The sequence below is a fragment of the Fukomys damarensis genome, unplaced genomic scaffold, assembly GCF_012274545.1.
Source record: "Fukomys damarensis isolate Sample0158 unplaced genomic scaffold, DMR_v1.0_HiC HiC_scaffold_21, whole genome shotgun sequence".
Taxonomy (NCBI): Eukaryota; Metazoa; Chordata; class Mammalia; order Rodentia; family Bathyergidae; genus Fukomys; species Fukomys damarensis.
In genome coordinates this window covers 33189421-33203695 of record NW_022900933.1, presented here as the reverse complement: position 1 = coordinate 33203695, position 14275 = coordinate 33189421, and the positions used below count along the sequence as shown (strand labels likewise).

The 14275-nt window shown below is 51.2% G+C and overlaps 2 protein-coding genes across 5 annotated transcripts in view; both read right to left on the bottom strand.

The window, feature by feature from the left end:
* The window catches only part of Otub2 (OTU deubiquitinase, ubiquitin aldehyde binding 2), an 18981-nt gene extending 7578 nt beyond the window's left edge, over window positions 1–11403 (bottom strand). The window contains exons 1-2 of the mRNA XM_010609200.2: window positions 11143–11403; window positions 203–298 (exon numbers count right to left, since the gene is read on the bottom strand). Of these exons, the coding sequence (XP_010607502.1) occupies window positions 203–298; window positions 11143–11388 (342 nt within the window). The 5' untranslated portion in view covers window positions 11389–11403. The remainder of the gene's footprint in view (window positions 1–202; window positions 299–11142) is intronic.
* Window positions 11404–12988: 1585 nt separating this feature from the next.
* Ccdc197 (coiled-coil domain containing 197) overlaps window positions 12989–14275 on the bottom strand; it is a 15015-nt gene continuing 13728 nt past the window's right edge. Inside the window, exon 7 of one of the 4 annotated variants that reach the window (XM_019205259.1) lies at window positions 12989–14186. The gene's annotated coding sequence lies outside the window, so the exon portion shown is untranslated. The remainder of the gene's footprint in view (window positions 14187–14275) is intronic. The other 3 variants (XM_010609191.1, XM_010609192.1, XM_010609193.1) reach the window with 3 other exon arrangements.

Below are 14275 nucleotides of genomic sequence, written 5' to 3'. Positions count from 1 at the left end.
TTTTTTTTTTTTTTTTTTTTTTTTAGCAAGAAAAGGATTTCTTGCTAAGGCACAGGCCACCCAGCATCAGAATTTTCTGGGAGTGCTATAGTTGGCTGGGAACCTGCTTCAAACTCTGAGCCTTCAAAGTGCCACCCACTTCTTTGCACCCAGCTCCATTCCATTTCATTTAAGATCCTCATCTTTCTACCCGCTGCCTCACCTGGATTTTCCTCTGGTAAATTCTGTTTTCAGGATGATCCCGAAGAATTGATAGAATGTCACATTTTTCTGATATTAGGTTGAAAGATGTTTCACTCTGAAAGACAGGGAAAGAGGAAAGGCTGTGACCATCCCAAAACAGCCTGGATTCATTCACGCAGCTGATCACCCTGAGCAGCAAATGACACCTTCACTTGAGAATCTGTGAGCATGTGACCAGCATACGAGATGCTTTCTCGGACTGTCATCATCCCCAACAAGATGGTCAGGATCAGTATCAGCATGAAGAAGTGTCCCTCAAGAGTGACTCACCTCACAAAATATGATGCCTCAACCTAATGAATCCTCATGCGGGAGTCTGAAACGTCCCTTTGTCTCCTTCTGGCCTTCCTGCCCCATTCCCTTATTCACCCCTTCATTCCCCCACCAATTCCTGAAGATCCAGCCTGTTCCATGCAGTGTTGCATGCTGGAAACAGGGAAGCAAGAACCCCAGTGTCCCTTCACCCCAGGAAGGCTCGTGGTCTAGAGGAAAACACTGATGATGCCAGGTACCAAGGTAGGTCACAAGGGCAGGCTACCCTGTGTGGCACTGGGGGGAGGCCAGAGGGCAGCACGGGGAAGAGAGCTGAGACCTGAGTCTGCAGAGCTGACAGGCAACAGCGGGCACCTTGCATCCCACCTCAGATCAAGTTCACACTGAAGCCCAGCTCTGGGTCAGATTTCCAACCCAGAAAGGCCAACGTCCATCGCAGAATCAGGGTCTCTCCAGGCCTGAAGAACTCAGCAGCAGGGAGGGACCGTGGCAAGAGAAGCTCCAGGATCTGGGACCCTGCAGGAGCCATCTGTGTTAGACAGCCACCTCCCTGCAGGCCTTGGCTCTGCCGTGGGCTTTCCTGCCACCCATCAAAGGCTCAGAAAAGTGGGTGATGTACCCCATCTCCAACCTGCCCCTCATATCAGCAAGGAAACAACGCAGGAGGAAGATGTTCAAGCCACCTGTGGTTTAAAATAAGGGGGCTCCTGCATGTAACCCAGGGAGACTATTTTCAGGCAGAAGTGCATGGGTGAAAGGTTCGTTGCCCTGAATTGCAGTTTCTGGAAATGAACCCTTCCCGTTTCTGCCATTGTTTTAGGCACGGAGATGTGGCTGCAGCTCTTCTTTCCCATGATGCTTTGGAGCACAGCAGTCTGTCCCAGGGGCCCCTCTGCGTCACTGCTGACTCACTGCTGATACCAACCCAAACCCTGAACTCAGAGGGGCCTTAGATGTCACAAACCACATCCCCACCATCCCCACGGCAGGAACATCCCTGTGGCTTTGAGGTTTAGTTTCCCTCCAAGTTGAGCCCCCAGAGGCAGACAGCTGGGCCATGAGGTTACACAGCCAAGCCTCTATGACTTTAAGGTCACTCCTGTCTCTGCAAAGGACAGGCTTTGAACTTTTGATAATGACCTTCTCTGGCACTGCTTCCAGTACCTGGCATCAGGACAGGGGACCTGGGAAGGGACCCGGAAGGGGCATCTCTAGGAGGCACAGATGACCCCACCTCCGGTCTCTGATGCCGTATGGTGCTGGGCAGTGGCTCCTATTGTCCACCATCTCCAGCCACCTGTCTGATTGTTCAGAGACCATCACAGAGCCAGGTATGGAGGCCAGATGAAACGTTTATTAACTGAACAATAAAAGCCACTACCTCCATAAAGCCTCTGTGGCCCCCTGTTCCCATGCTGAGCCAGGCTTGGGTTCTCCCTGAACTCACACTTCAGTCTTTTGCTCCCTTCCAGGTGGCCCACACATGCCCTCCCCTTCACTTAGGAGGGAAGACTCAAGGCAACTTCCCAGAGGAAAGTCTCACAGTAGAGAAGAATCTGCTGTCCCAAAGGACAGGAGAAAGTGTGTTTGCAAAATAGGACCTGAGTGTACACGTGCTTGGGGTGGGGACGTGGGGTTCTAGGTTTCACTTCTAGAAGCTTCCATCCAATACCCAACTTTCTCTATTAAACTAAGTCAGCCTCAGGATTCCTCCCTGTCTGTCCAGACACCACAGCACAGGCTGGCAGGCTGGGCGACCCCCAGAGGAATCAGACAACTACTCCGGGCAGTCTTTGCAGGCTATTGTCCCTCCCATTTCTTTCACACTAACAACCCCAGCTGTACTCCAGTCAGCACTAAGAAAATGACAGAGTAAAGCATGACAATATTACTCCCTCCCCAATCATCTTTCTAGCCTCCCTTGCAGCTAGGTGTCCATGTAACCAGAAATGGCCAACCAGACCTGTGGGAAGTCTGTTGGGGCCCACTGGGAAAGTTTTTGTTTGGTTAAAAAGAATAGGGATGGCAAATTCTACTTCCCTGCTCTTCTTCTTCCTTTAATGCAGATACAACTACTTTATAGAAGTCATCCTGTGATCACAAGGTTGGAAGCCAACATACAGAGGATAGTTTGATGATCTCTTGCTACTCAAAACCCAAGATACAAAAGTAGTGACAAGTGCCATTATTGTGCCCCTACTGTACACCCAACTCTGGGACAGAGGCTCACATTATCTCAATTAGTCATCACAGCAATCTTGTGAGGTGGGCATTTTTACACCCATGTTACCAACAAGGTCAGATCTGTTTTGGTAGAAAGTAACTTAATACACCCCTGTGTGACTGAAGCCATGAAAAGCCAACTATGCCAAGGGCTGGGCATGCAGAGCCCAGATTCCAGCAGCTCTCAAAGGACCAAGACCAGGGCTGCCAGGCCACGAAACTGTTCTGTTTGAGGTGCTTGTTGCTTCTTACCAGCAGGCTGGGCCCAAGCCCCTATCTCTGCAGCTGTCCCAGACACACAGACAGCCCGGTCCTGCCTCCAGCTCCCAAGCCTGGCAGAGGCTCATCGGGGGGTCAGGGACCATTCCTAGGTGATGCACAGGCTCAGCACTGAGGCATCACAGGCCATAGGTATAGCTCAGGGCACAGCACTCGCCTGGCATGTGTAAGGCTCCGTGTTTTATCCCCAGGAATAAAAAAGACATCAGAGACAAGGGCAGGGGAAGTTGGTCTCTTCCACTTCCTTCAAGCCTTTTAACACTGTCAGGAAGGTGCTCAGCTTCTACTTTACCTTGAACTCCTTTCTACTTAGTCCCTCTTTTGAAGTCTAAGTACTCCTCTGATTCGCAGCTTAAAATTGCCCTATGTCCATCTGCAGGGTTTTTGAACTTAGAAGACAGCTTTACTGACTTCAGGGGCAATTTTATGAAAAGGCTACAGGTTTTGATCTAAACCACAGGACACTGACATTATTAGCATAATAAACAAGTCACCAGCGTGCAGTTAATTTTTGTACTCACACCATGTGCTCATGCCAACAATATGGCAGGGATCCCAGAAATCTCAATCTTAATCCCCTCTCCTTGAATGGACTCAGGGGGACCCTCAGGCACACCAGAAGGCACAGCTGTACCCACCTGGCAGTCTCCCTTCATCCCAAGTCTCATCACTTCACTAGCAATGTATTTGGACTTCGTAAAAGTCTTGTGGTTTTTCCACATAGCTGACTTAAATTATGGCTTGAGGCTTTTAAAACAATGGATTCAAAGGCAGAACAACCATATCGAATGCTGCTTGGGCATGGGCTGGCACAAACAATTAAAAAAAATCCAGACCCTCCCCAAATGTCAGGGGCAGGGGGGTCACAGGACATAAACTGGCTATATTTACTTAGCAGTTTCTGAGGAGATATCACTGGAAAAGTGGAAAGAAGTTTAAGGAGTTGATCCTAAATAAGGAGAGAGACGTACTTGCGTGTAGAAAGTCTCTATCCCACAGCAAAATGAGGCACCTTTACGGTGGGTCAGGAGAGCGCAAGGCAGGACATGCCCGGAAGTCCATGCGGGTACTGCATTTGCCATTTTAGCATAAACTTTGCACTTGGCGAATCCGCTCACACTATGTGAGACAGTGACACTGATGCATCCAGGGCCTCTCTTCCTACCTGCAGCCCCTCAGCCTATTCCTTTTACCCACTCTCTACTCCCATTCCTCCATGCCCCAGCCCTCCACATCTCTAAGGTACATCTCTCTGTATCCATCTGTCTTTGAAAATTATTACGATAAAGCACAGATAACATGAAATAGTTTTAACCTTTTGTGTGGGGGGGGTACCAGGGATCAAACTCAGGACCTTGCACTTGTGAAGCAGGCGGCAGCACCACTGAGCTAAGTCCCTGGCTCTGTTTCAACCATTTTTAATGCATGGTTCAGTGGCGTGGAGCACATTCAAACTTGTGCGGCCAATGCCATCCCCATCTCCAGAATGATGTCTTCTCAGTCAGAAACTATGTCCCCACTAAACACCACCTCCTATGCCCTCCCTACCATCACTGGAACCTGCATTTCTACTTGATTTTTCTGAATTTCACTACTCTAGAGACCTACGGTCCATTACACATTCACATAAATGGAATGTAGATGTTTTTTAGAAAACAGTCTTTATGTGTTTTTTAAGTTTACATACATGCTATTCTATATATACCAAGACTCTTTTTCTTGGCTCAGTACTATTTAGAATCCCCCTTCCTGACAAGCCACCAGGGCAGGGATCCTCCATCCACAGAAGATGGAACTTTAGGTTGGCTCCAGCGCCCCCTAATGGTCTCAAATGTATTTACTGTGTCTTCTAGGTAACACCACCTTGGCCCTTCAAATCCCTGCCGAGCACACCCTCCAGGGTGACCTCAGGTACACACACACACACACACACACACACACACCAGGAACACAGCCCTGGTCCCACCCCAGGATAAGATGAGAGACTCAAACTCCAGGCAGAACCTGGGGCACACCCTTCAATTGCTGGCTCCTAGATCTGGAGCAGTGCTCTGGGTCTGACCTCGGCTGGCACTAATTAGTATTTGCTTTTAAAAACCAGGCTGAAAATTTCCAGCAAGTTATAAAGAAGGAGCAGAGAGGCCACACCTGATCATCCTGCCAGAGCTAATCAGGCCACAGGAAAGAATTACAGCTCTTTAATTGCTGGTTTGCAAATAAATCTTAATTAAGTCAGGCAGATAGCACCTTGGCTTGGAAACTGTGAACAGGATATACTGACAAACTCGGCAGTCAGGCCTGGGGTCATACCTCTGACCGTGAGCACCATCACATCCCTTCTGCAGGCCCACCTTGGGCCTCTTGAACCAGGCCCAGACCCCAGGAGCCAGTGCTCATTGTGAAGCCTGACCTTGGGCCACTGACAGGTTCCCAGAAGAGGCAAGAGGCAGAGAAGGTTCAGAACTGGGGTACCTCCCCTCTCAGAAGGCCCAAGTCCCTTCTGGACTGCCCTGGCCCTGCTTGCCAGGGGCTGGGTCTCTGCAGTGGGCTGTTCTAGGCACTAGAAGAAAATGGCCTTTTAAATGGTCAGGGATAGGATATATATAATATATATGCCTTAAAACAACACAAATTTCATCACTTAGAGTTAGAGGGAAATAGTCCAAAATGAACCACTGGGCTAGAGTAAAGATGAGAATGGGCTGTGCCCCTCCTAGGGCTCTGCGGACTCAGCTGCCTTGCCCTCCTCAGCTCCTGGAGGCTGTGCACATTCCCTGGCCCTTGACCCCCTCCTTAGACCCCTCTGACTGCTTGTCCCTCTCGAAGGATGCTGTGGTCACATCATTGCACCTACACAGGGTCACCTTCCCACCTCAGATCCTTAATCACAGCTCCAAAGAACTCTCACAAGTAACAGCCATAGTTCTAGGAATAGGACATGAGCATCTTTTGACAAAGGCCATTACTCAGTTTCCTGTATGTTCCCTTTCTGCTGTTTGGCCAAGACATTTGAGAAGACCCTGCATCTTGGCCCCCACCCCCTGGGATGCAGTTTCTGGATGGCTTTGTAGAGACCCTAAACCTGGGTACTGTCCCCTCTCCTATTGTGTCTGAACATCTCCTACCAGGCTCCATATAAGCAGCATCTCCAAGTTCACCTGTCCTTAATCTCTTTCCTGCTCCACCTTTCTACCCCAGACTTCTCCAGCTCCCTAGAATACCCCAACCAGAGCATGGCCCCCAAATCTAGGAGCACTCTTCCACTTTTCCACCTCATTGGCTCTGCTTCTGAGTCCAAGTGTAAACCTCTACCATCTTTCCCAAGAAGGCTGCAACAAAGTCGATCCAACCCATCTCCTGGCCTCTGTTCCTGACCCATCATGATGGTTTCTCCACAAACAGCCAGTGCACACTGCTTAAGAGATGAGACGCCACCCTTCCTCAATATCCTCTGCTATGGTGAGGACACCTGCCTGCTCTCAAAATAGAATTGAGATTAAATTGCCACTACAATGGCAGTAAAAAGGAAGGGCTATGCCCTCATGAATGGACTACTGCCATTAGTCATTATCGTAGAGCACATTCATTCCCTCTTGGTCTCACTAGCTCTCTCCTTTCACCATATGATGCCTTCCATTGTTTTATGACATAGCAAGACGACGCTAGTCTGATGCTAGCACCTTGCTCTTGGACTTCTCAGCCTCCAGAACCATTTGCCTAATAAATCTGTATTCATTATAAGTTACTCAGTTTGTGATATTTTCTTAGAGTGACTGTTGCTCTAACAAATGCCTGAAAATAGTAATGGTGGTGTCCTTGGAGCTGGGTGACGGGCAGGGGCTGGGACAGTTCTGAAGTGCATGTTGGAGACTATATCACTATGAATGGAGCACTAAGGGCCAAGCCTAGGTTGGGCTCAAGAAGAGAAAAGCTGTAGGGAAAGTCTGAATTTTCTTAGAGATTACTTAAGTGGCCGTGAGCAGAGTGCTGATACAAATCTGGACAATAAAGGTCAGGCTGATTAGGTCTCAGCTGGAAATAAGGAAGGCCTTCCTCATCATAAGGTGACAGATAACTTTTCCCAAGGGATCTGTGGAAGACAGAACTTCAGTGCAATGAGCTAGGATAGCTGGTGGAAGAACTCTCTAAGCAGCAAAGCAGCCAGACTGTTGTGTGTCTTCTTTTAACACATTCCCATTGACTTGAACCACCAGTAGTACATGCACGACTCTCCCATTGGACAGCTTGTACCACTGATGGTACAGTCATACATGGGACATTCATTCATGTACCAATTTTAAGGCCTCAGTGGCCACAGCATGACCTGTGGTACATTGGGTGTGGGACTGCCCTGCAGACCTACAGAACACAGAGCTGTGGAGCTAGGGCTTTCTCCGTCTAGATCTCAAAGGACACTGCAGACAGTCTGGGGGCAAAGACCTGTCATGGGGCAAGGCCACTGGAGAGAGTTCCCACCACAGTAATTTCTGTGGAGCCCTAGGAACAGGACAGCTATCGTGATCCTGCCTGTAAAGTTACCAGTGTACACCAGCAGCCTGAGAAAGCTGCAGACATGAGGGTCCAACGTTTGGCCAAGCAAAGCCATATCATGGTCTTCTCAAAGTCCTGGAGGCCCAACCTGTGCCCACTGGGTCCAGGAGGCAGGAAATAAGAGTTATTCTGAGAACCTCAAGATTTAATGTTGTTCCCCCTAGTGGGTATTGGACTAGTGCCCCTTCCTTCTTGCCTACTTCTCCTTTGGAAGGCAGGGTCTGTCCTAGGCCTGTTCTGCCATGGTGTCCTGGATGTGCCCAATTTGTGAAACTTCATGCTGCATAGCTGGAGAGTGATCTGCCTCAGGATGCAACCTTTCTGAGTCCCACACATACCAGGCTCACTTGAGACTCTGGACTTTGGGCTTTTGTGCAGGGCTGGAATAAATTAAGACCCCGGATGGAAGGAGTGAATTTTGTATGAGAGAAATACACAATGGGGGGGGGGTAAAGGCAGGATGCTGTGGCTTGGATGTTCCCTCCCAAACCCATGTTGGAATTTCTCTGTTACTATAATAGTAGTAAGAGTTGGTAGCTTGAAGAAGTGATTAGGCCATGGGAGCTTCCCATCAGGGCTGGGCTAATGCCTTTTCATAGGAGCAGATGTGCCCAGCCCCTTATCTCCGGCCTCTCGCCTACCCTTCCACCTCTGTCACATTAGGGTACAGCAAGAACATTAACCAGTGATCTCAGGCTTCCCAGTCTCCAGGACTGGAAGGCAATACATTTCCAGTCATTATAAATTCCCTAGTCTATGGTATTGATTACAGCAGCAGGAGATAAAAGACACTCCCCAAAAGCCTCCTCCCTTAGAGAAAGACTCAATGGTTTGACAACAATCTCCCAGCTCCAGCCTCCTTTGGCCCTTGCTCTGAATCCCAACCACACTGGCCCTCTTTCAGTTCCTCCTGCAGGACACTCCCATGTCTACCTCGGGGCCTTTCCACCTGCTGTTCCTTCTCCTGGGGTGCTACTCTGCCTCTTCATATGACTTGGGCAATGCCGTCCATCAGAGAGGCCTCCCGGGCCTCCCCACCCATCCCTATCGCCTTACCTTGCCTCGGTACTGCAGGCCATGATAAGACATGGCCACTTGTTTATTTACACCCTGTCTCCCTCTGCTAAGTGTCAATGATGACGGGGACTTCACCTGTCCCTGCTGAGTCTCCAGTGCAGGGCACACGGGAATGCTCCAAAAATCGACAATGTTACAAGTTGAACTGGGTCCCCAGAATTTACACGCTGGCGTCCTAACTTCCAGACCTCAGAATGTAACCTTATTTGGAAACAGGGTCACTACAGGTGTAAGTAGTTAAGACGAGGTCACACTGGAGCAGGGCAGGCCTCTATCCTATGACTGGTGTCCCTATAAAAGGGGAGATTTAGACACAGGCAGGGAGAACACCACGTGCTGGTGCTCTGCCACAGGCCCAAGAGCTACCAGAAGCTGAGAGCGAGGCTGGGCCAGACCCCCACCCCACAGCACCCTAAGAGGCATTGAGGCCCTATACACAGCTCCATCTTAAACTTCTGTCTTCCCCTGAGTGAGATAACAAGCTCCTACTATTCCACACCACCCAGAGCATGGTGCCCGTTACAGCAGCCCCAGAAACATACACACTGCATTACCAGGTGAAACAGGTCTCCGGCTCCAGCCTGGCCACCACAACTTGTGTCAACTTCACTGCAAGGGTGTCCACTTGAGACCATTTTTACTTGTCCTCAATGTGATGGTCCCTCCGCCCTTCATTCCTACCCCACTAAAGGTTCCAGACTCACCTCAGGCTCCCCCAAGTTCCCTGCACCTACAGAGGCTGCTGACTTTTGCTAGGATACCTCACGCTTGGCTGTATTTCAAGGCCAAAAAGCCCATGGTCCCTGCTGCTTGGAATGTACTCTCCTTCGAATCCTTTCTGAACACTCCTATACATCCTTCAATACCCTCCTTAAGACCTCTTCAGGGAAGCCTTCCCCTGCCAGCACTCCCCACTCTCTTAGAGTGCACTGTGCTCCCACAGCCCTGGTCAGCCATGTAGGCTATGTCATTTTCTCAGGGTCTGCCTGTCCAGCTCTGGCCTGGCCAACAGGCATCAGGCTCCCAGAGAGGCAGGCACTTTGGCTCCTCACTTCTCCTCATGCACACAGAGGGCTTGTTTGATAAATGATAGGATAACGCATGGTAAAACCCGAGGTTTTAGTCTTCATGTCTGACTCTCACTCATTCCCCAAGTGCTAACTGTATCTGGAGTGGGCATAGGACCCCCCAACACACACACACACACACACACACACACACACTCTGTTTGCAGCCTTCTCAGCAGCAGCACCTGCTCTCTCCCAAGGGGCTTTGTGTTTCCAATCAAAGCAGATGGGCCCATTCCTAGTGCCCTTGGGCACCAGGAAGAAGCAGGAAACTGAGGCTTCCAGATGCCCTGCCCCCCCAGCCACACCCCAGCACACCAGCAAGTCCAGGGCAGTGCAGCTCAAGGGCCCTGGCTGCCCATGCCACACTCAGAGCAGGCTGACCCATGTCCCAGTTCCACAGCATCCTGCAGTAGAGACCCATTTTCTTGCCAAGCTCGAAAAAGCAGGCACCAGTGCACACTCATTTCCAGGATTCGGTTATCACAGCAAAGCCTGTGGCTTAAACACCCATGCTCCACACCGTGACCTCGGGAGGTCCTCACAGCAGCCCAGAACACAGATGTGCAGAGGGAGCCCAGCCACACTTCTCACTTTCCAAGGGGCAGGAGGGAGACATTCGTCAGGGCCCACAGTCTACAAGCTTCCAGGAGCTACGCTCAGGGCTTCAGGGTCTGGGGTAACCACCACAGGCAGTCCCTGCAAGATGCCTGACCCCCATGGCAACCTGATGTAACAAAAAGATCACTCCAGGCTTGGATTCAACTCCCAGTCCAGGTACACCACCACAGTCGGTTCCAGCACTTTCCCTCTCCTCTTTCTGCTTGGCCAGGACTCTGAATCAGGGCTTCTTCTGGGCTGCTTTCCCTGGACCCCTAACTCACTTGCTGTAACCTGAGGCAGCCTTCCCACGTGGGTCCTAGCTCCAAAGACCTGTTGACAGCCAGGGATGGAACAAATGTCTAGCCACCCAAGGGTCAAGCGACCGACCCCATGACCCGTGCAAGCCCTAGGTCCAGCCCTGGGCAGAGGGGCGGGAGGCAGTGGTCTCCGATGGCGGAGTCCTCAGGGCGGGGCCGCGTGCTGCGGGCGGAAGGAGGGCTCCTTAACAAAGCCGGGGACCCGAAGCGTTGGGGGTTCCCATTCCTGCTGCAGTCGAGGGCACCTACCGTGCCGCTTCAGGTGGCACCCGGAGAGGACGCGCTGGGGACCGGGGCCTTGGGACAGGCTGTTCCTCCTAAGGCGGCCCGGGGAGACAGTGGGGCGCGCCCGGATGTCGGGCGCCGGTTAGGACTAGGGTTTCAAGGGTCTGAATGCCATTGGGAAGGAGCAGGGGACAGAGCCCGCAATCGCACATGCGCGGGTCGGCGACCCCGCCCCCGCGTCCCCTCCCTGCTCCCTCTCCCAGTTTCTACCCAGCGCCACTGACCATAGTGACCTGAGTCGTGGGGCCGCGTCCCGCCCCAGAGAGGAGCGATCCGGTGCTGGAAGGTGCCACGAGAGGCGCTGGTCGGCTCCACTTTTGGGTCGGGCGGCGGGTACCTCGAGGGCTTGGGATGTACGGAGAACACACCCGACCGCTCCGTAAACCAAAGGCTAGACCTCCACTGTGTCCCAGCAAGACACGCGCCCCGCGATTGACGTGGGCAGCGAGCAACCAGAGGCCGGGCTTCATGACGTCACAGAAAGTAGGTGGGACTTCACCCGCTTTCAGCCTATGTTTAAGGGTATATTTGACAGAGTACCGCCCCTTTTTAAACACACAGAAAACTTGTAACTAGCGAAGGAGTTAGCCCAACCCAGAAAGACAAGTCCTCCTTTGTGAAGGCTAAAGGGCTTTTAACTAAAACTACAAACTGAAATCTTCTGGAAGATTAGCTGGCTCTCATTAATTCACAATCAAAGTCACATAAGTATAGTTTGCTCAAGATCAGAGGACAGGCACTTAAGAAACGCGTGTGCAATAACATTGTTACCTGCCTGTTCCTGGGTAGCTGCTAAATAATATTTTACCCTCTTTCGACCTGTGAATCAGTAGGTTGCCACGCACCCAATTAATGTTTGTTGAATGAACACATTTTCAGGATGGTTGACTGTATGGCTCTGGAATTGTAGGGCTGTGTGGGAAGCACAGACTGTGAACAGGTGGGAGTGACTCACCTGCGTACAAGCTCATTATTACTGGACATCAAACAAGGAGCAGCCATCATTCACTCATTCGCAGCCCTCGAGGGGAGCTGCTGGGGGTGAGGAGGGTTTGTGGAGAAAGGGGCTCCAGTATATTACATGCATCCGTTTCATAAGTGCAGGCACTTGTGCTGGTCTACTTTGGGATTTTGATCTTTTTCTGGGGCTGTTGATGTGCGGCCCAGCAGTTTAGAGATGCTGGACCATGGCTCCCAGTCAACCTTGAGATCGGGATGGGAAACAACTGATATTCTCCTGCACACTGTGTTGCTAGGCCAGGATGTTCGGTAGTTAGGTGTGTTAAATGCATTTTTGGCTTATGATACTTGCCGTTCATGATGGGTTTATGCGCCCAACCCCAGCGAAAGTCAAGGCGCATGAGCACTGACACTATTCTAAGCGGTTTCTCCCCAACCAGCCCCACCCTCCAGGTATATCCCGGGTGGTCAGGGTGGTGTCAGTAGAGGCACAGAAGCAGGGACAACAGCAGCCAGCCATTCACACGGAATAGCTACCCACAATACTCACTACCAGACACTGTCCTAGACTTTCAGCGTGTGTTACCTTACTTCTTTCTCTCACCTGGTTTATGGGGTTCGTCCACTTGTTACGACCTCTATTTTACAGATTCGGACACTAAAGGACAGAGAAACGCTCTTACCCAAACCTACGGGGCGCACAAACACATTCACTTCATCCCAGGCAGTCTGATGCCAGAGCCGGCATGGTTTTGTTTTTGTTTGTGGTGCTGGGGGTGGAACCCAGGGCCTTGGGCATGCTAGGCAAGCACTGTACCTCCAAGCCACATGCCCCCAGAGCAGGGTTGGAATTCACTCTGCCAAGGACATGGTTGTAGGAGCCATGGACTTCCCACATCCTTACTTTTAGAAAGTTTTAGAAGGTTTCTGCTCTTTATTTTTTACTCTCATTTGTTTTGAGGTGAGGGTCTTACTATGTCACCTAGGTTGGCCTTGAGCTTCTGGGCTCAAGGGATCCTCTTGCCTCAGCCTCCCATATGGCAGAGACTATAGGCCACTCTGTATTTTTTATAGCCAAGGAAGTCAGAGAAGTGATAGGAGCAGCCTGGTGCTGCTAAGCAAGGAGTGGCCTTACCCAGTTGGCTACTTGGGGTGCACGGCACCCTCTGGTGGAGGAAGAACTGGGCCATGAGTGGCTCCATGTGGTGTGGGTGTGGGGTGTCAGGAGGGGTCCTTGCTAGCTGAGATTTCCAGGAGCCCATGAGCTGGGCTGCAGCATTCATTCCTGAGCCCTAGCCTCGCTCCCTTCCCTTCTCTTGGACACAGCAGCTGCAAAGCGAGCCCCACCCTGGCATGTGGAAGGAGCCCTGGGCTGGAGAACACAAGGATCCTGGGTCCCTGGCTCTGGGATCTGCTACTACACACTGCTGTCCTCAGGCAGCTCCCAGACCCTGTCTGGGTTTTTAATCCCTCATTTGGGGACAAGGTTGGGCAATATGAGTGATTTAAAAAGTTAAAAAATATACTTAGCAATGAGGTCTTTAAATAAAAAGACACCGAATCACAGTATGTATATAAAGGGCTCTTTCCTCAATTAAAAGAGAGGCCTCTCTTCACAGGCTTCTTCCTGAACTCTGGAAAGCTGTGGAACTGGACTGGGCTGAAATGCGAGCCATCCTTCAGGGTCTGCCCCCAGCAGGCAGGGTGACCGTGTTCTGTCCCGGACTTGACCCCACTTCCTGTGGCTTTCTTACCTGGCATCCGGGTATACAGGTGGGGTTGGAGAGTGGCAGCCAGGGCTTCACAAGGCCCAGGAAGAGTGAGGCTACCAGGAAAGAGCTGCGCACTGGAGACTGTGACTCACGGGCTGGCCTCCCACATTGACTCTGTCATCCTCCACCATGGCCATTTTTCTCCTGCCTTCTCTTCCTGACTCCCCCCGTACATACAGGAGCTCAGTAGATGGCTCTGTGGGTCCAGAACCTTCTCTAAGCTTGTTCTCTTCAGAGCATACAACTGTCACAGTCTGGCTTCCTTCCTGTGCCCAGGTGGACGTAAATTCCTCTGAGTTTCCACACCACAGAAATTCACGTCTACCCATCCACTGGCGATGATGAGGCCTAAAATTGCCGGCTTCTGTTAGCGGGTATAGATTTGCCAGTGGCAGGAAGGAGCTCTGAGGAGAGAATGTCTGGCACCAAAAGAGGGTCTTCAGCCTCCCCTAGATCATGCACAGGGGGGACCAGCCCATCAGTGAGAGTCCGTGCTCTCCTCCAAGCGAGTGGGAACCCTGCTTGGTTTTCCTCTGCTGGGGAAGATCAGAGAAAGGCAGAGCTAGAATCCAGCCCTTGGCCTCCCCGCTGGCAAAACTGAGGAAGACATTTCGTTTTTTTTTTT